At 57.5% G+C, this 22,222-nt stretch overlaps 1 protein-coding gene and 1 long non-coding RNA gene across 2 annotated transcripts; one reads left to right on the forward strand and one right to left on the reverse strand.

Annotated features, from left to right (window-relative positions):
* The first annotated feature begins 1,383 nt into the window (after positions 1 to 1,383).
* CYP26B1 (cytochrome P450 family 26 subfamily B member 1) lies at positions 1,384 to 20,777 on the forward strand. The gene is made up of 6 exons (XM_017668669.3): positions 1,384 to 2,123; positions 5,707 to 5,931; positions 14,615 to 14,890; positions 15,128 to 15,283; positions 16,697 to 16,981; positions 17,326 to 20,777. Exons 1-6 carry the CDS (start codon positions 1,920 to 1,922, stop codon positions 17,716 to 17,718), a joined length of 1,539 nt encoding a protein of 512 aa, XP_017524158.1. The 5' UTR covers positions 1,384 to 1,919; the 3' UTR covers positions 17,719 to 20,777.
* Positions 2,131 to 5,520, reverse strand: LOC118974105 (uncharacterized). The gene is made up of 4 exons (XR_005063703.2): positions 4,982 to 5,520; positions 4,586 to 4,771; positions 3,045 to 3,222; positions 2,131 to 2,644 (listed from the first exon to the last, which is right to left on the reverse strand). It is a non-coding gene; the product is annotated as an uncharacterized lncRNA (long non-coding RNA).
* Positions 20,778 to 22,222: the final 1,445 nt, after the last annotated feature.

Here is a 22,222-nt window from a genome sequence, read left to right on the forward strand (position 1 = left end):
AAGGTGGCCGCGTTCACACGGCATGTTTATTTACTCAATTGTATCAGTGAACGTTTGTACCCAACTCCTCCTGCCTCCGGGTACCAGGGCCGCCGCATTTGTTCTCGGCGAGGGACACTCACCGTGACCATCAACGGGGTTCCTCCGACGCTGCAGGGGACAGAGGGGATTACAAAGTTAGGAGATCTCGAAGTGTCCGAGTGGAGGGGCTGCAGTGTCAGCGGCCCGGGACGCTTACAGGAAGAGGGGAACATGGAGGGCTTGTAGGGTCAGAGACATACGGAGCGGGCACAGAGACCTTGGAATCCGAATTAGGGGATGTATGGATCGGGATGGGGGACGGCGACTAGGAGGCATTGGGAGAGGCATGTGGAAAGGCCGAGAGGTCCCAGTAGATAGTAGCCGGCGGGGTTCGGCGGAATAGGAGCTCGGGACCCTAAGCACAGGTTCAGGGCCTTTTGGTGCCCCTCAATCGCCGCCGGGGCGATAGCTCAGGTGGGACTGCCCGAGGCGAGAGGAGGGGGCCGGGAACCGAAGAGGGAGGGAAGAAGCTCAGCAGCCAAGCGGGCACCGTGCGAGTGTGCACCGTGTGTGTGTGTGTGTGATCTCGTTCATCTGTAGGTGCCGGATTCAGCGAGACGCCAAAGAAGGAAGAAGAGGCGAGAGGTGAACTGAGTTTGATCCTGCGGCGGCCACAAGTGGGTCCCGGGCGGGCGGCGGGCGGCGGGGCGGGGCGGGAGGCCGGCGGGCGCTCACACGCTCCGGCCGTCGGCCTCTCACCACGCCTCCAGCTTTGTAAGCGCTGGGGGGTGGGGGGCCGGGCTGCCTGAGCGCCCACGGCGCAGCCTCCCGCCTCTATATAAACACACGCATCGCCCCGCTTTGGACTCAAATTCAACATTGCGAGAAGCTTTTTAAGCCACCAGCCCTGAAATCCTGCCTCCCGCTTTTCCCCTCTTTCATTCCTTTTACCTTCCTTTCTTTTCCTCCCTTTCTTCCCCCAGCAGCAACTCCAGAGCCGAGAGACCGCGTCCCGGGACGGACTGCCTTTTCCTAATTGACAATAGCCCGGCTCGGGTTTTCACCTCCTCCCCCACCCCCACCGCCTCACCCCTCCCGCCGCCGCCGCCGCCCAGCGCCCGCCCGGGGCTCTGTCGCCGGCCGCGTCCCAGCCCGGCCGCGGTCCGTCGGCTCTGCACCCGCGCGCCCGCCGCCGCGCCCGCCGCGCCGCCTGGCCCGCCGCGCCCGCCTCGGCGGCGCAGCGGAGCTCTGGGCTCGGGTGCGCCGCCTGGGTAGCCCAGGGACCTGGGCTCGGGCCTCTCCGTCGCCTCAGCTGGGGAGCTTTGCCCTTCGTCCCCAAAGTTTTTGGGTTCGTTGGAATTTTTGGATTGAGGACTTTTCTTTTTTTTTCCACCTGGGAATTTGAGGGGGAAACTTGACAAGCGGATCGCACTTTCCTCTCCGCTAGTTCTCTGTCCCCCTTCTTTTTTTTTTTCGAGCAGGGAAAGGGGCTTACGAGAGAGGCTCCTGCTGGCCAAAATTTTTCAAAGTTTTCCGAGTGTGATGGTTGCGGGGAGATCTGATCCACCAGCTTGATTCACGGCTTCATCTAACCACCCCTCGGGAAGCCCCTAAGCCCGCTATAAGAGAACAAACAAACAAACAAACAAACAAAAAGTTACACTCCGAGTCGCCTCGTGTCTCCTCTCTCTCCTCCTTTAGGCAATTTTTTTTCTCCGTCTCTCCGCTCCCCTTGCAGCCTCCACTCCCCTTCCCTCGGCCCCTTCCTCCTCTGTTCGGCTGGAGGTGCCAGGACCCCGGCCTCAGCCTCCCCTCCCCCGCCGCTCGCGTCCCTTCTCGTCCGGCCCTCCCCTCCCCCGCCGCGGCCAGCACAGCCAATCCCCCGAGCGGCCGCCAACATGCTCTTTGAGGGCTTGGAGCTGGTGTCGGCGCTGGCCACCCTCGCCGCGTGCCTAGTGTCGGTGACGCTGCTGCTGGCCGTGTCGCAGCAGCTGTGGCAGCTGCGCTGGGCCGCCACCCGCGACAAGAGCTGCAAACTGCCCATCCCCAAGGGTTCCATGGGCTTCCCGCTCATCGGAGAGACCGGCCACTGGCTGCTACAGGTAAGGGCGCGCTCGCTCCGCTGCTCTCCGGGGTCCGCTATTGGCACGCGCCGGGCCGATGGAGCCGCGAGCAGGCCAGGGGGCGCCGGGAGCCTGGAAGTCCGGATCCCCGCCCCTCCCCTTCCCTCTTCTCTGCCGTCTTTGCCCGGGCTTCCCCTGCCTGCCTGCGGCGTGGTTCGGAGCCCGCTGGCGCCGGGTGCGCAGGTTCGGGGGGTTGATAAGAAAGATCCCCTGAACCCGAGAGGTCCCCAAGACTGACTTTTCTCAGTCTACGGCGACCCAGCAAGGGGGTGCGGACCATCCTGGGAGTTCCCCTTACGGCACCGAAAGGGCGTCGGGTGGTGAGCCACTTTTGCCTCTCCTGCGCGCTCCAGGCCCTAGTCGCCGTAGGCCTCTTGTGCTTTGGCGGTGTCATTGGATCCCGACCACAGAGTTGGGGAGAGTGGAGGGGGCCAGTGCCAGCCAGAATTGCGCCCTTTTAAGACCCGGGCTGTGTTCCCGCCGCGTCGTCGGCTGCTGCCCTAGGTCCGATAAGAGAGAGAGAGAGAGAGAGAGAGAGAGAGAGAGAGAGAGAGAGAGAGAGAGAGAGAGAGTGAGAGAGAGTGTGAGTGTGTGTGTGGTAGGGGAGGAAGGAGGTAACCCAGGGAAAAGGAGAAGCCTACACATGAGGGTCCTCGGCTTTTGGGGAAAAGGGTCTATTTACTTCTTGGATGGGGACAGTTTAGCAGGGGAGATAAATTTGGGATTGGTGTGTGTGTGAGATGCGTGGAGTGGGTATTTGTTAGCCACTGCACAAACCCCACACTGTTGGTGATAATGGGCATGGGCGAGTCAGGGACCAGACCCAGGTAGGTAATGGGGAGATTAACCTGGAATTAACCTCGTCAAGTGCTAGACATCACTTTGCAATTTGATACACACCAGGTTTTTTCCTGGGGCGGGAGAAGGGGGGTGCTTCTTGGCTAACAGCATAAGGTGTGTTGTGTGCGCATGTGAACGCGTGTTTGTCGGGCGGATGCTGATGGTAGTTAGAAGGCTGGATGTTCTCAAAGAACAACCTCCGCACCGGAGAGCTGAGGCTGGAGGTGAACCCAGAGACCTGTGGGATTAGAAGTGCAAAAACTTGGCTTGAAATTAACAGACGCGTGCAACCCTCGCGCACACACGGACTTGCGGCCCAGCCCCGCCCCACGCCAAGTGACCGCCGAGCGGGACTAGGAAGGGGGATGCTAAGGTGGTCTTCCCAAGTCCCGGAATCAGCCCCATCTCTTGTGGGGATTATTCGTGCAGCGGGGTGGAGTTCACTTCAACTAAAGGGATGCCCCCACCCACCCCACGCCGTAAAGAAATCCCCAGAGCCTCTCTCTCCGTGCCGCCACACTTACAGGGTTAACTGCAGCAGTGGTCTCGGCTTTGGGCCGAGGATTTAGGAAATAAAATAACTCACATGGGCTTTGGCTCCTGTCTTGTTAGAGCGAATCTGCGGAATTTGCCGTGCGTGCTCGACTCCATCTCCCCACCCCGCCTTTTCTGACCTTTCTTTGCTCCCCATCCCCACCATGCTCCCCCCATCCCCACTATGCTCCCTTGACCTTTTCTTCGAATCCCACAAGGGCGCCTGGGTCTCTGTGTCAAGTAAGCACAGAAGATGGGGACTGGAAGACAGTTTCCCATCCATACATCCCCTGGAGCCCTAGAATCCACGGTGGGAGAGAAATGGGGAATACGGGTAGAGGAGCGCTGAAGGGGTTAACGGGAGCTTTCTGAATCCCAGCTTTATTTTTTCGGAGTCATTTATCAGATTTTACGGGGAGACCTCCAAGGGCTCTCCGTTTCCACCGTGCGCCATCTAAACAGAGCCCAGGGCTAAAAATACAACATTTTTGTATAAATTGGACTCGCGGCCCGAGCGGCTGCCCCTATGAAAGTCCTCTTTGTGAAGACCGTGGAAACGGCGGACAAATAACTCTTTATTAATGCCACAAAAAACGCACTTTAATTATAGTTAGGCAGATCAGAGGCGGGAGGGGGGCAGCGGGAGAGAGGCGGCAGCGACCTCGGAAAATTCACAGCCCAACTTTTGTGTCGAAAGAAAAGAAAAACAGAGGAAAAGAAGGAGAGGAGAGACTGAGAGTCAGACAGCGAGGGAGACGGGTATAGCAGACGGAGGGAGGGGACCGCGCTCCTCACTCCTCACCCTTTGTCGCACCTCCACCCGCGCCTTGATTTCTCTTAAAGGGGTAGACGCGGTCCAGACCGGCTGCTTGGTTGCGGGGGTGTTCTCCCCGACCAACCAACCTGCAAGTGGGGCGGTGTCCGCCGCGGCCCAGCCCCCCTCCTGGAAGCAAGGGCAATGCGGGCTCGCTCCCTGTTGCGCGCCGGGGCCGGAGGCGCATTTGGGAAAATTATTAGGGCTCTGGGTTCTGTAGTCACTTTTCGGCAGTGCTGGAGTATGTACATACCTAGCTGGAAAATACTTTTCCATAGAAGGAGAGCGAGGAGGAGGACCAACCCGGAAAAAAGGGAAACCGAGTTGTCCTTGGGGGTGCAGGACCCCATTGGTCGGGAGCCCACATCCGCACGTCTGTTGACTAGCAGGCGGGACGGCCAGACAGGTGGTGTCCCTCCTCTTCTCACCCGGGGCCGCCCTGGCAGAAGAAGGGTTAATGTGGGGTGGGGTGGCGAGCGGGGAAGTCAAAGGTGAGCAGGACGCCCCTGCCCCCGCCCCTCGGAGATCCCCCCTATTTCCGGTACCCGTGCGGTTTAGGCTCAGCCCGCAGCTCTGAGCACCCTGCCGGGGCCCGGGCCTAACCGTCCAGGACTCGCACGGCCGCTGCAGCCGCCGGGGATCCGGTTACCTGCGACAGCCGCCCCGCCCTGCCCCGCCCCGCGGGAAGCGCTGTCTTTCGCGCTGGAGTTCCGAACTCCTGGGCGGCGACGAAAGTCCTCAGTTATTTCCAGAGCAAATTGGTTTAGGAAAATCGCGGCTCTCCTCCCGTGCCCTACCCTGCACAGCTCTCAGAGGGCCGCCGGGTCCCTTGGCGGCCCACACCCCCGAGCTCGGCGGAAACCCCAACCCCCCTCTGTAGCGACTGCCTCCGGGCACGAACCACTCACCGCTATAAATAATCTCTGGCCTGCGGCCACCCCGCGGGGTCTCGCCAGCCAGTGGCCCGGAGCCTGGAAATATTTATTCCGAGAGGCTCCGGAGCGCAGGACGTGGGGAGGATGGGCGGGGGAGAGCGGCGGGTAGGCTCCAGTTTAGAGTCCCGCGGTACGGGATACCTAGTCCCTCCCGCAAGTCTTAACAAAAAACGGCCTCCCGCGGGGTGCCCCTGGGCCTCCTGCCTCCTTGTATTATTTATTATTCTCTTAGGCCCTACTTCCCAGTTCTAGTGCACGGTATGAAAAATAAAACCTATGTGTGTGTTTGTGTGCGGAGGAGGTGGGGGCGCGGCGCAGCGCACCGGTGCCCGGGGTTGGTTCCTCCGCCCCTCCCCCATGGGCCCTCGAGGCTGGGCCTCCTGGGTGTCCAATTTGGAGATGTGTATCCTGAGAGAGCTCCTTTCTGTGGCTCCCGCAGGGTTCCGGTTTCCAGTCGTCGCGGAGGGAGAAGTATGGCAACGTGTTCAAGACGCACTTGCTGGGGCGGCCGCTGATCCGCGTAACCGGCGCAGAAAACGTGCGCAAGATCCTCATGGGAGAACACCACCTCGTGAGCACCGAGTGGCCGCGCAGCACACGCATGCTGCTGGGCCCGAACACGGTGGCCAACTCCATAGGAGACATCCACCGCAACAAGCGCAAGGTAAGATCTGGGCCACGAGCACTGTAACTGTGCTTTGACCCTCTTCTTCCGTGCACCTCCCTTGGGGTAAGGAGTTCGCTGAGCCCTGGAGACATCCCCAACGGAATCTGTCATCTCCATTTGCACACATGCTAGAGGATCTCGTAGTTCGACTAGACGGCAGCGATCCCGGATCCAGAGCCTGCACAGGCCTCCTTCCAGTCTGCCCTTTTGTTGACCCACTGTGCTTAATGCGCTACTAGGCCGAACGTGGGGCTGTTTTGGGGGAGTGATGGTTTGGACAGAGCTTGAATGTGCGGGAACTGGGGTGTCCAACGTTTGTCCCTGCAGTGCTTCACAAAACTGGAAAAGAAAGGGCGGACGGTGGTTGGCGCCCCCCTTTTCTCCACGTTTCCCCCAGGAATTCCTATGACTGGGGACGGACAACTCTAAAATCAAATCTAGCATTTCTGCCACAGGCTGCTTAAGGTCGACGTGGGCAGGCGCAGGGGTCCGGGGGGCACCCCAAGGATAGCGGTTGCGGGGCCTTGCCTGGGAGGGGTGCCGTGAAATTCAGGCCACTGCAGACATTCGTCTGTATGATGGGGGGACGGCCAGGGGTGGGAGAGCAGCCAAGGCGCGGCTGGCGATCAAAGTACACCTACCTCTTCCCATAAAGAGGAAGAAAAAGTGGGTGTTTATCCTGTGGATTTCCCGAGCGCCTGGAAGAGGCACGGAGGAGGTGAGCCAGAGCGCACGCAGCGAGCCTCCCCGCCCCCCTCCCAGGGCTGAGCTGCCGCCGGCGCGGCCTGCAGCGCGGGCGGCACGTGCTGTTTGAACTGCAGTAACCCGAAAGCTGAGCCGCCGGCGGGCGGGGCGCCGGCCTGCGGGTTTAAAGCGGCCGGAGCCGGGTCTGCGCGACCTCCCCACCCTCCATTTTTCCGCTGGGTCAGAGGACTCGCCCAGGTTTGAAACCTGCAGGAAAAAGAGAGACCGCCTGTGATCGCCAAAAGTGGCAGAGTACGGGAGAGGGGAGGGGCAACTCTGGGCAACCCCTGTGTGAGGTGGTCTTGGTGAATTTAGCGATTCATCTTACAGTATTTTGATGTCTTCTGAACTGCCTGCGACGAGTAGTTCCCCGCAGCAGACAAAAGGAGGAAAAATCAAATGGAGGAGATTGAATTTACCCTCCCTCCCTCACCCCACCCCCGCCCAATAAAACACGTATTTTGGGAACTGGAAAGGGACTTCTAAAATGGTCTCCGCATCTGTCTCACTAGAGCAGGAAGCAGCTAACACAGCCGGCCAGGGGCAGAGCAGGGGCTTCTAGGGAGTGGCTGTGGGCTGTAGGCTCAGGAATGGGGGCTTTTCAAAAATGTAAAACACTCCTTTCTTGCTTAGTCTTTGTGACCCCACCAAAAACCCATTCCAAAGTGAAGAGACAGCCTGAGACTCAGAAGTCCAGGTCCAAAGGATATGGCTTCTTCCTCATTTTACCTTTATACAGGCTTTGACAAGAAAGCAATTACCATCCGCTCCTCACAGAAGGGGACACTGAAAGCTTAGAGAGTTTGAGAGACAAAGAAAGGGCAGATCAGGGCGTGCAGCACAGGCATCCATAAAGAAAAGTTGTTTCTGGGCCACCAAGCAGAGCCCTACTCACCTGCCCACCCTGGGCTGCCAGCACCTGGGGGTGGGGGCAGGGAAGAAGGCTGGGTCTGGACCAGAGTGAGAGACCCTGGGGGTGCAGAGGGCTGTGGGGCAGGACTGTGGTTCCACCTACCCTCTGCCCTAACTAGGCCTTGGGCCTCCAGATGGGGAGGGGCCTGCCTGGAAAGCCCCAAGGTTTTGGCCTGTGTTGTCCATTGGGAGAGAGAAGGAGACAGCAGGCCCAGAGGAACAGAGGAATGCACAGAGAAGGAGGGAGAGAGAGGGAATGGGCTGGGGCCAGGGTGAGGACCATGGGTAAGGTATCGATGGTCTCCTTTGGGAGACCTCTAGCTCCTTGGGGGTGGGGAGCAGCCAGAAAGCAGCTCATCCTTTCTGGATAGAGGCCTGGGAACCTGATGCAGAGGCCCTCTCTGTATGTATTAACTGTGTGTCTCCTTTGTTGCATGTATATGGGTCTTGTGGTAAATCGGTGGACAAAGGGGTCCTTGCCTGCTTAATGTCCCTAATTGATGTTCCTTAAACTTGGGTTTATCTTAATTAAATAGACCTTGAGTTAGGTATAAACGTAGAAGCAGGAAACTTGGTCCTTGCCTTAAAAAGTGGAGTCTAGCTGAAGGGATGATAAGAGAATATTTAGGTGCACATTCTGGTCCTGAAGAGAATGGCCAGTCTGCTGGACCCAGTGCCCAGTGGACTCGGTGTGGCCAGGGTGGAGGCTGCTGTGTGCCACTCACACCATCCTACCCAGCCAGCACTGCAGTCAGGGACCTGGAGAACAGGCTCCTGGGCCAGGCCTCGGCCTGGTTAGGATGTTCTCTCAGGAAGTGGGGCCCAGGTGTGCTGGGCCTGGCTGGCAGGCAACTGGAAGCGTCACTGTTTCCACTGGGTCTGGAGGGCCACCCTTTCTCTGGGAGGTCTGACCAGATGTGCTGGGAAGGGCTCCCCACAGCCATCGCTACACTCCAGGTGTTTGCCCTCACTGCCCTGGTGGTCTAGGGCCAAGATGAGTGGGGTTGCCAGAGAAAATCCAAAAAGCCTTGCCCAATCTAACAGAATACTCTCTGGAGGCCAGGCTTGTATCCCTATAGCCACCAACTCAGAATCTGTCCCTCCTCCTTTGATACCCCTTACCCACAGGCCCTGGGTGTTTGATCTGTTGTGGTGGGGCAGTGGGGTGGGATGGGGCATGACTTCATCTCTCTTTGTATGCAGAGAGGCCAGGGTACTCCCCTAGAGGGTGGATTGACTCATAGGGAAGATGGGGGCAATGGTTGTCAGGGACATGGAGAAGGAGTTGGGGTAGTTCTAAAAGCTTCCAGTGCCTAGTCCCACACACCAGTATCAGACATATCCTCTTATCCTTTGGAGACAGGTCTGGGCTTCTTTGCACCAAAGGGCCAGAAGATTCAGGGTGCTTTAGCAGAGCCTTCCAAGAACTTGGAGAACATCTCAAGGGATGCACTTAGCCTTAGAGCCCTGGACTGAGGCAACCCCAGGCAGGGCCTTCTTGCCCTTTCACCCCTGACCCCTGGCTACAGGGACTCTGTGTCCAAGGCTGAGGTGGGGAAACAGCTCCCCAGGCTTTGGAGGTAGCAATTAAGGCTGCCTACCTGCCCACCCACTGCCCCTCATTGCCCTGGCCTTTGGGTCCCTTCCTGGATAGGGACTCAGGATCACTGCACTTCTCTCAGAAGTGCTATGCATCCTGGGGCTTATGTCAGATGGAGAGTCCAGGAGGTGCCTCAGAAGGCTGGCAGAGCCCATGGTTGCAGGGAGCTTGGGGGAGGCAATCCTACGTAGCCTTTGGACCAGTGCATGCCCTCTGGCTGCAAAGTGTGCCCAGGCTTAGCTCAGAGCAGAAATTCCCACCAGCATTAGATAGGAAGGTGGGTGTCTCAGCCAGGCAGCCCTGCTACTGGAAGCTCTGCGCCAGCCCCCTGTCATAGGCATAGAGCCTTTGTTCTGCCAGCCAAAGAAGTCCTTCACCAAAAGTTACTGTAGCATCAGCTGGTGGATGCATGGGCCTCTGAGGGGGCTGGTGGCAGGAGCGGATGCCTGTGAAGGTCAGCGGGGGAGGGAGCCCACGGCCAGCGGCCAGGCGCCTGAGAGTGGGCACCTCCCTCCACATACCCTGTGCCCCACAGCAGGGTGGGTGGGCTGGTTGGGCCTAGGGCACCTCCTCCCTTTGCCCTCCTTTCTTTCCTCCTCCCAGGGTGGGGTGGGGTCCAAGACTGTGATGCTGATGTGTTGGCTCACTCTCCCAGCCTTGGGAGACAGTTCTCGCCTTGGTAGGGAGTGGGGAGGCTTGCTCTGGCCCTGAGCCCCCAATGCCAGCCATTGTATCCACTCCACGTTCACCAGGCTGAAGGGCAGGGGTTAGGGGGTGTGCCTCCAGGGGCTGAGAAATGCTGAGAGCAATCCAGAGTAGCCAGAAGAGATGGCCTTCCCCTTAGAATAAACTTGGGCCATAGTGGAGGGAACCCTTCAGGGCTCTGAGATAAATTCAGAGCCCCCCACCCTGGACTGGTAGAAAGCAGCTTGGTGGGGTTTGGAGTGGTGGGAGGCAGGGAGTTCAGGGACCCTGGTAGGTGTGGCTAGTCATGCTTTGGACTGTAACCATGGGAATGCCCTTCCACTTTGGGCCTCTGCTGTTGGGGGGTTTAGCTATGGCTGGAGGAGAGATGAGTGTCTGGGCAAACCTTTTCAGATTCTGAGACTCAAAGGTATCTACCAATTACTGCCCTCCCATTCCCCACCAGCTTTTGTTGTATGTGGAAGTTAGGGGAGAGCACTGGAGTCAAATGGGGGACAGATACTCTGTTCCCACAGATGCTGGGAACCCAGAGAGGACATTCACCATCTGGGTGGGTGTGGGGCGGCCTCTCCCAGTGAGAGGGGCCAAATGGGCACTGGCTCAGGAGGCAGCCAGGGTGAAGTTGAGGCCCAGTGGAAATGCCAGGCAGTGGGAAGATGACGTCCTCTCTTGTCCTCCCCCTTACTTGAGTATAAAACACACACCTTGGCGTCACCCCTGTGCTGTGCGGGCGGCTGCCTGCCCTCTGTTATTCTTTCCACTCCAAAGGCCTCAGCTTTGGTCGCTTGGCGGGGTGGCCTGCCCGGGCCCCCACCCTCCTGGGCGGTCACTTCCATTCCTCCCAGTCTGAGTCACTGGCCCAAAGAGTGGGTTCCTGCTCACTCCTGAGGCTCTTCCCAAGCCCCCGAGGCTGCCTGTCCATCTGTCCTTCCATCCACAGCCACCAGCTGAGAAGGGGGAGGTTATCCGGCTGAGCCGGTCTGCATGCAGGACCATGAGGGTCCAGTGCATGACTCTACTCCCAGGTGCACCAGGTGAGAGGTAGGAGAGGGGAGAGAGGCCTAGAGGAGGAGGGAGAAGCACTTGTAGAAACAATTACGGGGAATTTGAGCCTTGACAAGCCCCTTGGAGTGGCCCCCCCAGACCCTCCCACTCCAGCTCTCACTGTGGGAAGGAAACCAGGGACCTGGGCTGAGCTCACTGCATCACTGGGGAAAACGATGTAGGTGGGAAGGCTTCTAAACACATCTTTCAAGGTGGGGACCCCACTCTGCCTTGCTTCTGTGTCTGGGTGTACCCTGGGTCTCCTGTGACTCCTGCCCTCACTCTGGGCACCAACACTGGTGTGAAGTCCATACCTGCTGCTGCCTCGGCAGGACTTTGCCTGGGCTGGAGATGGTTTCTGATGACCTTTGTCCAACATTCTTGGCTCACTTTTGGGAATTCTAGGGTAGCCCCAGAGGGAAACAAAGCAGGCCTGGGTCCTGTTACAACTGTGATCAGGGCAGTCGGCTCTGGGGGCTAGGAGCCCTTCCCCTCTGCACACAGAGCCGCTCTGCTGGGCACCTGCCCATGTGCCTGAGTCCTGACCCCACCCGCTCCATGTGGCCCAGGCCTCCCCTGCCCTGGCCAGCACCTCCACCTCCTTCTGGCCTTTGTGGTGGGCGGTGGTTTCTGGGCTGCCCCGGCTGTGGGAAGTGCCCACATTGTTAATCCTGGGCATGGACCCAGGGATTAGGCTCTGGAGTTCTCCCAGTGCCTAGGAGGCCCCAGTTCCTATGGAACAGCTGGGCTGAAAGCATGGGCATGGACCGGGTGCCCGCTGAGCTAAGCCCCGAGGGCCCAGAGGGCCTGCAGTCTGCTTTGCATGGCTGCTTATTTGGGTAATTTCTGTACCTCAGTGGGACTCTGAGGAGAATCATGGGATAGTCAGGTGGCAAGGGACCCCAGAACATCCAGTCAGACCCCTCAGGAAAGAAGTAGGCAAACTGATCCCCAGAGGGGGCAGTGACCTGCCGGCTGCCCCTGGCAAGTCCGGAAAAGAATGCTGCGCCTGGGTGTATTGTTTCTCCAAAAGGCACAGCCCAGGGCCAGGAGGCACAGGGTGGCTTGGGCTTCCTGAGATTATCCCAGCTCTTGGCCTTGCTCAGGACCCCTTTCTGTCTAGAGGTGAGGTGGATGTGGATCCCTGCCCTTGGAGTCCCCCTGCTCAGTCCCAGGTTCCCCGACATCCTGCCTGCCCTCCTAGGACCCCAAGGCTTGAGAAGGAGCGATTCGGCTGGCCATCACTAGGGGGCGCAGGGAATGTAACCTTTGGGGCAGGGCAGGACCCGCCTTGCCAGGGCTTGTCTGAGGGTCCCCTCTGGCCATCCCTCAGGATGTAGTGAGGGCCCTAAGAGGTCCCACTCTGGTAACCCAGGGATGGTCTATCCTGGGCTACTGTATCCAGTGTGGGTTGTGTGAGGGGAGGGGAGGGGCTGGCAGGCACTTAGCAGGTGACTTGTGCAATATGATTCTGGGCTTCTTTCCAGGATAACATCTACTTAGGGACTCATACATATTGGCATTTGTAAGCTCTGTACATTGAAAGGAAACACAGGTTCAACCTCACCATTTTTGCAGATGAGGAAACTGAGGCGGAGGGGTCCGGTGAGTGGCCGTGGTGGCACAGTAAGTTGGTAGATGATCCTAAGTTAAAAGTTAGGTCTCCGGGTACCCAGCCTGCCCTTCCCACCACCCTAGTGCATCTTAGAGCCAAGCTGGTGAGGCTGGCAGGTACTGGTCAGCCCTATTTCCCCCTCCATATGCCCACTTTTGGGTCCAGGTCTCCTGTGTTCTGGGGGCCCTGGCCAGTCCCTGCCCCTCTGCCCTTCATGACAGTGTCCTTTATTCTGCTCTGTGGCCTCCCTGTGCCTGCCTGCCTCCATGTCCAGCCCTTCCACTGAGCCTGGTAGCCACAAAGTTATCTTTCTGCCTCCCTGATGAACCTGCTTGGCCCCCATGCACCCCTTTCTTCTCATCCCATGAGCCCTTTACTGTTTGGTAAGGGCCTTACTGGGCTCTGGGGCTAGGACTAATACTCTTTGACTAAGAGCTGATCCTGGAATCCGAAGGACACCACGGTGAGGGCTGAGGCAGAGAGTGCTGTCTTCATCCACGACCCTCTGAAGGAAGGTGGCAGCTGAAGTTCCCCTAGAAATTCCTGGGACCCCTAACCAAGCAAGGTATGAGTGACCCGCCCAGGCTTCGGCTGCCCTTGGCCACCTCCCATTATCCTCCCACCCTTCAGCTGTCCCTTAGTAGCAGAAGCAGCTCCAAACAGTGCTGGCTTCTCTGCCCCTCACTGGCCTCCTTCCCTCCCTCCCTCTGCCCACCGGGAATTTCGGAATGAAAGTGCTATTGTGAATGCCTGGCTGGGCCACTGAAGGGCCAGCACTGTTATTTCTGCAAACCAGCCCTCCCATTAGCCATGCAGGGCTGAGGCCAGGAAAATGTTACCTTTTCCTCCATGAGCTGACTGCAGGGGAAATTCTCACATTTACAGTTTGTGTGGTGGTTGTGTTTGGGGGGCAGGAGGGGAGGCTGGGCACGTGTGTGTGGTTTGTGTGGGGCAGGGTGCGGGGTGTGTTGGGGGAGGCGAGAGGAATATTTTTATCCTTCCTTTGCTCTACCTGTTCTCTGCCTTCCCTGACTGACTTTTCCCTGGTGCCGGTGGGGGTACCCCCTCGTGCCCTAGACTCTGGAGGAGACGGTCACTGGCTGTGATGAGACCCACAAGCCACCGTCGATAAATGAGCAACATCCTGCCATCTGCTACACACCATGAAACTCCCGTACACAGCATGGAAACTCTGTGCAGGGCTGTCTTGGGAGCAGGAGGCAGTTGTTGAGGAATCAGAAGGACAGAAAGCGGGGGAGGTGGAAGCAGGGACTCACTGGTTACTTAAAATGGACCAGAAAGATACAAGGAATAGAAGGGCTTCTTTTAAGCCCTTTGTGATTTTGGTTTTATGATTTTTGGGGGTGGAAAGCCTTGCCCTAAATCCCCTGCCTCCAGACCTGGGCACGCTGAAGACATTTTGATGGCACAGCTGTGAACAAATTCCTTAGCATCTCTACCTGGTAGGTGTTCCCCAGGGAGTGAGAGCAATTTGGGGTCTCCAGAAGTCCTGTGTGCAGTCTAGCCGCAGACTCTTGTTCTCCCATCAGTGGGGAAGAAGAGCTCCCTACTGACTTCCACCTCTTCCTTGTCCATTCCATTCACCTTTGTTCCACTTGTCCAGGGCACTTCTGCCCTGTGGCCTGGATGTTCGGGAATGGGTCCTGCAGTGGAGGGCTGGCTTCCCCTCCAGCCCAACCCAGCCCCCCAGAGTATAGGCCCCACTGCTGGTATGACCACACTGCCCACAGACCAGTTGGCAGGTAGACTGCCCAGTCACCAGGGCTTTGTCATTGTTATAAGTACAAGTACTTATAAACTCTGTCTTCATCCCGTCCCTTTCCTGCCTCCCCACTAAGACACAGACAGTAGGAGGGGGTTCAGACTAGGGGAGTCAGCAAGGGGCTGTGTCTGGATATGGAAAGGGGGAGCTCAGTTGGGGGTGAGGACCTGGAGTCTTCCCTGTCCACAGTCATGGGATCCACTGTTCAGCCAGGCCATGTGGGTGCCATGTGGGCAGGCTTGAGCCCATGTGACCAGCTCACCCGTCTGCCTTCTAGGTCTTCTCCAAGATCTTTAGCCACGAGGCCCTGGAGAGCTACCTGCCCAAGATTCAGCTGGTGATCCAGGACACACTGCGTGCCTGGAGCAGCTACCCCGAGGCCATCAACGTGTACCAGGAGGCACAGAAGCTCACCTTCCGCATGGCCATCCGTGTGCTGCTGGGCTTCAGCATCCCTGAAGAGGACCTCGGGCACCTCTTCGAGGTCTACCAGCAGTTTGTGGAGAATGTCTTCTCCCTGCCTGTCGACCTGCCCTTTAGTGGCTACCGGCGGGTGAGTGCCCAGGGCCTGGGAGGAGAGGAGGTGGGCATCCGTGAGCCCATCCTGTGGGAGGAGGCAGCTGACCTCTAAGAGGATCACTGGCTGCACAGACAGAGGGGAGGTGATAGTGGGAGGGTGGGAGAGCCTTCTTCCAGTGGTCTCTGCAACTCACTTGGGAAGTTCTCAGGAGAGGCCCTCAGTGACCCTGCCCTTCCCCTTGGGTGACCAGGCGGCCCCTTCTCCCCTCAGGGCATTCAGGCACGGCAAATCCTCCAGAAGGGCCTGGAAAAGGCGATCCGGGAGAAGCTGCAGTGCACCCAGGGCAAAGACTACTCGGACGCCCTGGACATCCTCATTGAGAGCAGCAAAGAGCACGGGAAGGAGATGACCATGCAGGAGCTGAAGGTGGGCTGGCCTCCCCAGTGGGCAGCTCAGCGCCCAGCACTCCAGTTCTGCATGCTCTGGTCCCCTTCCGCAGGGGCTTTCCAGGGTGGCTGTCACTGCCTGGGGCTGGGTGCTAAACTAGAAAAATGTCCATGTCCCTGCCTGCCCAGTGTGCAAGACCTGGTGGGAAGGACAGGTAGCCCCGTGATGGTGGGCCTGCCCCTCAGCTTGCTGTGCACCCAGTGCTGGTGTGGAGCAGGTCCCCACAGCAGTTGAGCCCCGCACTTTCCATCCCACTTACAGTCCCATCTACAGTCTTGGAAGAGATGCTGAAAACTGGCCCTTAGAAACCTCTGACCGAGCTCAGTGTCAGTGGCTATGTCGACCCCCTGACCTCCCTGCAGTATTCACTATTCCAGTGCATTTCATGGTCCCAGTAGCCCAGGAAGGTCACCACAGGCCCAGATGGGGAAGCCACTTGCTTGAAGGCAGCCTTAGCCCCTGGGGAAGGATGGGGAGATTCAGACCTCTCTCAAGCCTCCTTCCAGCCCGCCAGCCTTTTAGTGTTGGGGGCACTTGACACTCGCCCAGTCTACCTGGCACTGGCCACACCCCATTGGGCTGCTGACACCAGGACTGTATTCCTCCTGAGGAGGGATTCATTCCCTCTTCCTCGTCTAGACCCTGCCGCCTACACGTCTGCCGGGCGCCCCCGGAGGCTTCCCACTGACTTCTCCAGTCTCTGCTTCCCCCACAGTCTAGCGCCAGCTTTTTCCCTGGCCAGTCAGGAAGGAGCCCAAGTGACTTTCCCATTGCACAGGCATTTTTGCAACTTGTAGGTGGTACCATGGCAAGTAAGGGACCCAGGTTCCTTCACTCCCCACTCTGGGCCCAGCATCCACATTTGTAAAATTCAGGGCTTGGAACGAGATGATCTGCTGGGACCTTTCCATGGCGCGCCTATGGCCCTGTGTCTTGCCAGAGAACACTGGTGGGGTCTTTAAATCTTCAGGGGCCACCCCCCTTCACCCTTCTCACTGCAGTCCCATCTCTTAGGTATGACCACAACTTCCTCCCCAACCCTCTCAACTCTCCTGCCCACCTACCAGATGTCCTGAGATGGAGGAAAGAGTAGGAGGCCCAGGTTTAGACCCCACACTCCCCCAACTCGTACAGTGCCTGCCTTCCAGGGACTTCTGGGCTCGTGCCTCTGTCCTGGGTCACAGCAGTTGTATCTCTGGGCCAGCCAGGGGAAAGGCCCTGGGACCCATGTCCTTCGTGGCTCCAGTGTCCCAGCAATGTGAGGCTCAGAGGACGTGGGCAGGGCCCCTCTAAATGACCCAAGACACTGGCAGAGCATGACTGCTCCTGCCAGGGCTGTACCTGCCCGGCTGAACCTAGATTGCAGCAGTGCCTGTCCTCTGTGTTGTGCAGGACGGGACCCTAGAGCTGATCTTCGCAGCCTACGCCACCACGGCCAGTGCCAGCACCTCGCTCATCATGCAGCTGCTGAAGCACCCCGCCGTGCTGGAGAAGCTGCGGGAGGAGCTGCGGGCCCAGGGCATCCTGCACAGTGGTGGCTGCCCCTGCGAGGGCACCCTGCGCCTCGACACGCTCAGTGGGCTGCACTACCTGGACTGTGTCATCAAGGAGGTCATGCGCCTTTTCACACCCATTTCTGGTGGCTACCGCACAGTGCTGCAGACCTTTGAGCTCGATGTAAGGTTGGGCCCATAGGGCTGGGGCTCCAGGGACCAGTGGACCATTGCCATGGGGACAGGGAGGCTGGCTGATGGGAGTGACCAGCCTCCCTGTCAGGGTACCTCAGTCTGATGGGAGAGACCCCGCCCCAAATGCTGGGCGGGTCAGATGAAGCCAACCTGTGTGTTACAGATGTAGATATCTGTAAATGAAAGAGTGGACTGACATGCCCAGGGGGAAGGCTGGGAGGACCAGTGGGGCGTCCCTAGGAACATCTGCAGGGGCAGCTGGCAGGCAGTCCTGGGCCCTCTCAGATGTCTTCTGGCTCTCACCACACCCTATCCTACCCATCTTGCCTCCAGGGTTTTCAGATCCCCAAAGGCTGGAGTGTCATGTACAGCATCCGGGACACCCACGACACGGCGCCTGTGTTCAAAGATGTAAATGTATTTGACCCTGACCGCTTCAGTCAGGCTCGGAGTGAAGACAAGGACGGCCGCTTCCATTACCTCCCATTTGGCGGCGGTGTCCGGACCTGCCTGGGCAAGCACCTGGCCAAGCTGTTCCTGAAGGTGCTGGCGGTGGAGCTGGCCAGCACAAGCCGCTTTGAGCTGGCCACCCGGACCTTCCCTCGCATCACCCTGGTCCCTGTCCTACACCCCGTGGACGGCCTCAGCGTCAAGTTTTTTGGCCTGGACTCCAACCAGAACAAGATTCTGCCAGAGACGGAGGCCATGCTGAGCGCCACAGTCTAACCATGTCAAGCCCACACCCCCAGCCTCAGCCCAGCCAGGCCCTGGCTGTGGTGGGTGATGGAAGGGTAGAAACCTGTGTGTGCTGGAACCCAGGGAAGGGGGAGCAGCCCCCATACCTTGCCCTCCCCCCTTCCCCTCCCTGGCAAACCCTACCCAAAGCCCAGAGGGCCCCATCCTTCCAAGGAACAGGGGCCCTTCTGGCTCCTGCTTCTTTCCAGTCTCCCCAGCTCCCACAGGCTTAGCCCCTGGGAAAGGGCAGGGCCAGGGGCCCCGCGCTCCCACCACAGGGTTAAACGTCAGCTGGCTTGTGCTCAGCACTGGCTTAGGATCTTCTGACCCTGTCCGTCCCCTCCCTGTTCTTCTGGGCCTTCTTACTTAAAGATCAGGTGGTTGACATGGGGAAAGGAGCACAGAGATGCCCCCTTTGGCACTCTCTCAGTGCTCCCTCCCCTCCTGTCTTGGCTCAGACTGGCCAGTGTCCCTCCTGGTGTGGCCACTGAGGAACAGCATCCTGGGTAACAGAACATAGTCACCCCTGGCAGGGCAGGGGCTGCAGCCAGCCTGAAGGGACCCCACCCCTTTGCCAGTTTGGACATTTAAAATTACCTGTTGCTGCTACTTTTTCTCTTCTGACCTTGGGGCAAAGGAACCCCAGGCTCTGTCCTCCCAGCATCGCCCCTGGTGGCCCTGGGCACAAGCACTGACATCCCCACCTGCCCACCAGGCAGCCTTGAGCCCACCCTGTTCCCCACCACACACACATCCCCAAGGCCCTTGACTCATGGGCTGCCCCCTGCACACCCTGTCCCCCATATTTATTCACTGATATAACTGAATCTTGGCTAAACAGGGGGGGCGGGTTTGAACAAGCATCTCTCTGTTCCCTAGCCCCTGCCTGGGACAGGACTTCTGAGAGTGATGCAGTCCCCAGCCTAGGACTGAGCAGCTTCCCCAGGCTCCAGACCTTTTGTGGTTCAAACTCAGAGCCTCCCTCCTAGGGCGAAATCCAGCACCTCTGCCTTTATACCCTGGTGGAGATGGGGAAATGGCCCACTGCCTGCCTCCCTGCTCTGTCAGAAACCCTGATCACATGGGAATCTGGAGGCTGCCGCGATCTGCTTGGTCCCTGGTCTCCCCTGTGCCCCCTACTCCGGCTAGTGAGTATGGGGAAGGATACGGGTTCTTTCTTCTGATGGGGAGTGAGGGTCTCCGTCATCCCTCCCTTGACCCTCATCTTTTGTTCTTTGCCTTTGGAAAGGTGTCTTTGAAGTCCCTTCCCACCTGTATGCCACTGTCTACTTAGCCCAGCTCAGGGGGGTGGGGACGAGATGGAAGCAAGGGAGGTGAGTGTAGAAGGCAGCCCTTCCTCTGAGCTGGTTCGGGCCCTCCACGGGGCTGTCAGGGGCAGCTGTGGGGGAGGCTGCAGGGAGAGCTGAGGAGGAGGGTATGTGTGATTGGTCAGAAGTGATTTTGTTGAAAACTGGCCGGTCAGGACGACTGGGGGAAAGAGGAGTAGTTCCTGCCACTGGCATTTTGACTGTTGACGATTTGGGATGCCTCTGGGGACGGCTTGGGGTCTTTGGTGAGTCTCTAAGTGATTGTGACTGTTTTCAGATTTTTCTGTGCTTTCCATGGTTCTCTATTGGCTTTTGATGTTGTAAAAGCAATGAATTCCCTTTACAAGAAAATTTAAAACACACAGAAGTAGGACGCAAGATGTCTATCCCCCTAATTGCCTCTCTGTAGCAGCGACCACTGTGAGGTGCTCAGAGGCTCCTCCTGGGGTGTGCAGCAGGGAGAGGGAGAACCCCGCTCTCGCCCGCATCACAATACCTCGTGGTACACTTTACAGGAATGGGCTCATGCCTAATGGATTGTCCTATTTACCCCGTTCTCCAGTGTCTCATTTGGTTCCCATTTTTTCACTATTAAAACAAAAGTGCAGAACAGACATTGTTGGTAAAAGTACACATTTTAAAAAATTAGTAAAATCTCTCAATTGCCCCACATTCCACATTCTGAAAAACAGGCAAAAAACGTGTGAAGACTCATCAAAGCTTGTGAAACAGCTGCATGGTGCACCAGAATTTGTTATCTACAAAAAAAGCCCTGTGTCTAGAAGGTTCATGCTCCTTTAAGCTGACCCAGCTTGCCCTGAACCAATCATTTTTGAGTATCTAGGAATGCAGTCAATGCAGCTCAGACAGGAAGCCCACAGGCCTGGCCCTGCCCTGGGAGGCCTCAGTGGCCTTCCTTTGGGGTGGCCAGCCTGGGAGGGGCAGAGGGAAGGGCTGAGGGAGTCCCTGTGAGGAGGAAAGAAGTGTGGTTTGCCCTGCTGGGTCTCAAAGGCAACACGAAGAGAACTGAAGAAAGCTCCTGACTGGCTGACGGAGGGGTTCCGGTGTCAACACGCATCCGTCCCTGCTCTGTACGTCGTCTGTGTCCGCGTGTGTAGGTTTTATCGTGGTAGCAGTAGATGGGTGACGTTTTCTCACCATTCCTAACGTTGTAACGTGACATAAACACAGAAAGAAGACAAAACCCCACAAAACTCTTCCTGCCATGGGCTTGCAGATTGAAGCACTTTTGATGTCGGGCGCTGGCGTTTGTGTTCTGGGCACCATCCCGACCCTGCCCAGATCGCTATAATATTATTTTATACACAGAACTTTTTTTTCATAAATGGTTTAATTTTGTGTCTGTCTTTATAAACTATTATAAGTACTATTTTTGTTATAATTCAAAATAGATATTTAGTATAAAGTTTTTGCTGTTAAATATTTGTTATTTAGTAAAATATGAATTTTTTTCTCTATTGTAAACATGGTTCAAATAATGTTTTTATCACAGTTGTTTTAATATTGAAAAAGCACTTGTGTGTTCTGTTTCGATATGAAACTGGTGCCGTATGTGTGTTTTTGCTGTCATGTGGTTTTAATCTGTATATAATACTCCATCTTGCATATTAAAAAAATGAATGTTGTGCATTTTGTGATTTTGGAGATACTCGGCATTGCTCTTTCATAGGCTTCCATAATAAACCATGGGGATGCACCCTCGTTTGGCCCTCTAGTCTCTGCCTTCTCAGCCTCAGTGCAGGGATCCTGCTGGCCAGCTGCATTCCCTTCAGCAGTGCCTAGTCCCACCTGTCAGGTGGGAAGTTTTTCCCTGAAATGTTGGTCCTGTGAGGCCAGCTTACCATTCCTGTGGGTAGGCACAGAGACGTCCATGGCAGTCTGCAAGAGGTAGTAGGGTCCGCTGGTGAGGGAAAGCTATAGCCAGACAGCCACTGCCCTAGAGGCCTGTCGGGGGTGCAGCAGCAGGGAGCCAGCTCTCCGGGACCAGGGCGGCTGCCATGGTGGAGACACTTGCCTCAGTCCTGCGCCTGGCCTCAGAATCCATCTTCTTACACTTGAGTGAGGACACTGGTATCCACAGCCACGTGGCAAACTGGAGAGCAGAATTCAGTTCTGTTAGCCTCATGCCCCACAAGGCATTTCTCAAAGCCTGTTTCATGGGTGCTGCAGGAGCAAATAGATGCCTTGATCAAATAAATTTGAGGAAGGGGTTAAACAGCGGGCAGATTCCTTTCCTGCAGGACTTACCAGGACGTTGAGCCTGAGGAAGGAGAACGCTAAGGGGCTGTACAGTGTAGCATGGACACAAGTTGCAAGGCTCACCAACCCATCTGATGACTGACACTGTCCTCTTCATCAGGTATCACACTTTTTTGAGAAAAGCCTTTCCACAGCCTGCCCCAGAGCCTGGAGGTAAGGCTGGCAAAGGGTGTGACGTCCAAGGAATGTCCAGGGCAGGTCCCAGGACAGAGGGGCTGTGCGTGGAGAGGGAGAGGGAGAGGGAAGGAAGCCAGGGCCTTGAGCCCCAGAGTCACACCAGGAACCAGGAAGGGCGCAGCCCCAGCAAGCGCAAGGCCTCAGAGCATCCCAGGTGGTGCGAGCTGCTGCCACCCCCACCCTGCCCTGAGCTGGCCTGAGCAAGGCCTTTCTGTGGCTGTGGTGTTTCTTCCCAATGCAGTCAGACTTGGCTCAGAGGCCCTGAGCCCAGACACACTGGAGGTGGGGCACAGGACCTCCTCACACCTGGGTCATGGAGCCTGGCCACCCAGAAGAGAATCCCCAACACCTTCTGAATGACGCCCCCAGGGCAGGATTCCCAGCAATCCCTGACCACCCTGTCCTTGGCCCCGGCCTCCTTCCTGCTTCACCTGCCCAGCCCTCTGCTGCCAGGGCTGCTCTGCCGGAGGCCTAACCTACGCTTCTGTGACAAGGAGTTCTGTGAGATAAAGCAGAGTCTCAGAGTGGCAGGGACTTTTCCAAGGACACACAGAAGTGCAGGTTAGTCCCCAGACCAGAGCTGTCCCTCCAGCACATGCCCACTGGGAGGGGTTCCTTCAGACAGGCCTCCACGCTGAGGAAGAAACAGTCACCCCCAGCTTCTATGGGGAAACATTCCAGTGGAAGGTAGTAGTTTTTCAGAGTGTAAA

The sequence above is a fragment of the Manis javanica genome, chromosome 1, assembly GCF_040802235.1.
Source record: "Manis javanica isolate MJ-LG chromosome 1, MJ_LKY, whole genome shotgun sequence".
In the NCBI taxonomy this organism is placed as follows: Eukaryota; Metazoa; Chordata; class Mammalia; order Pholidota; family Manidae; genus Manis; species Manis javanica.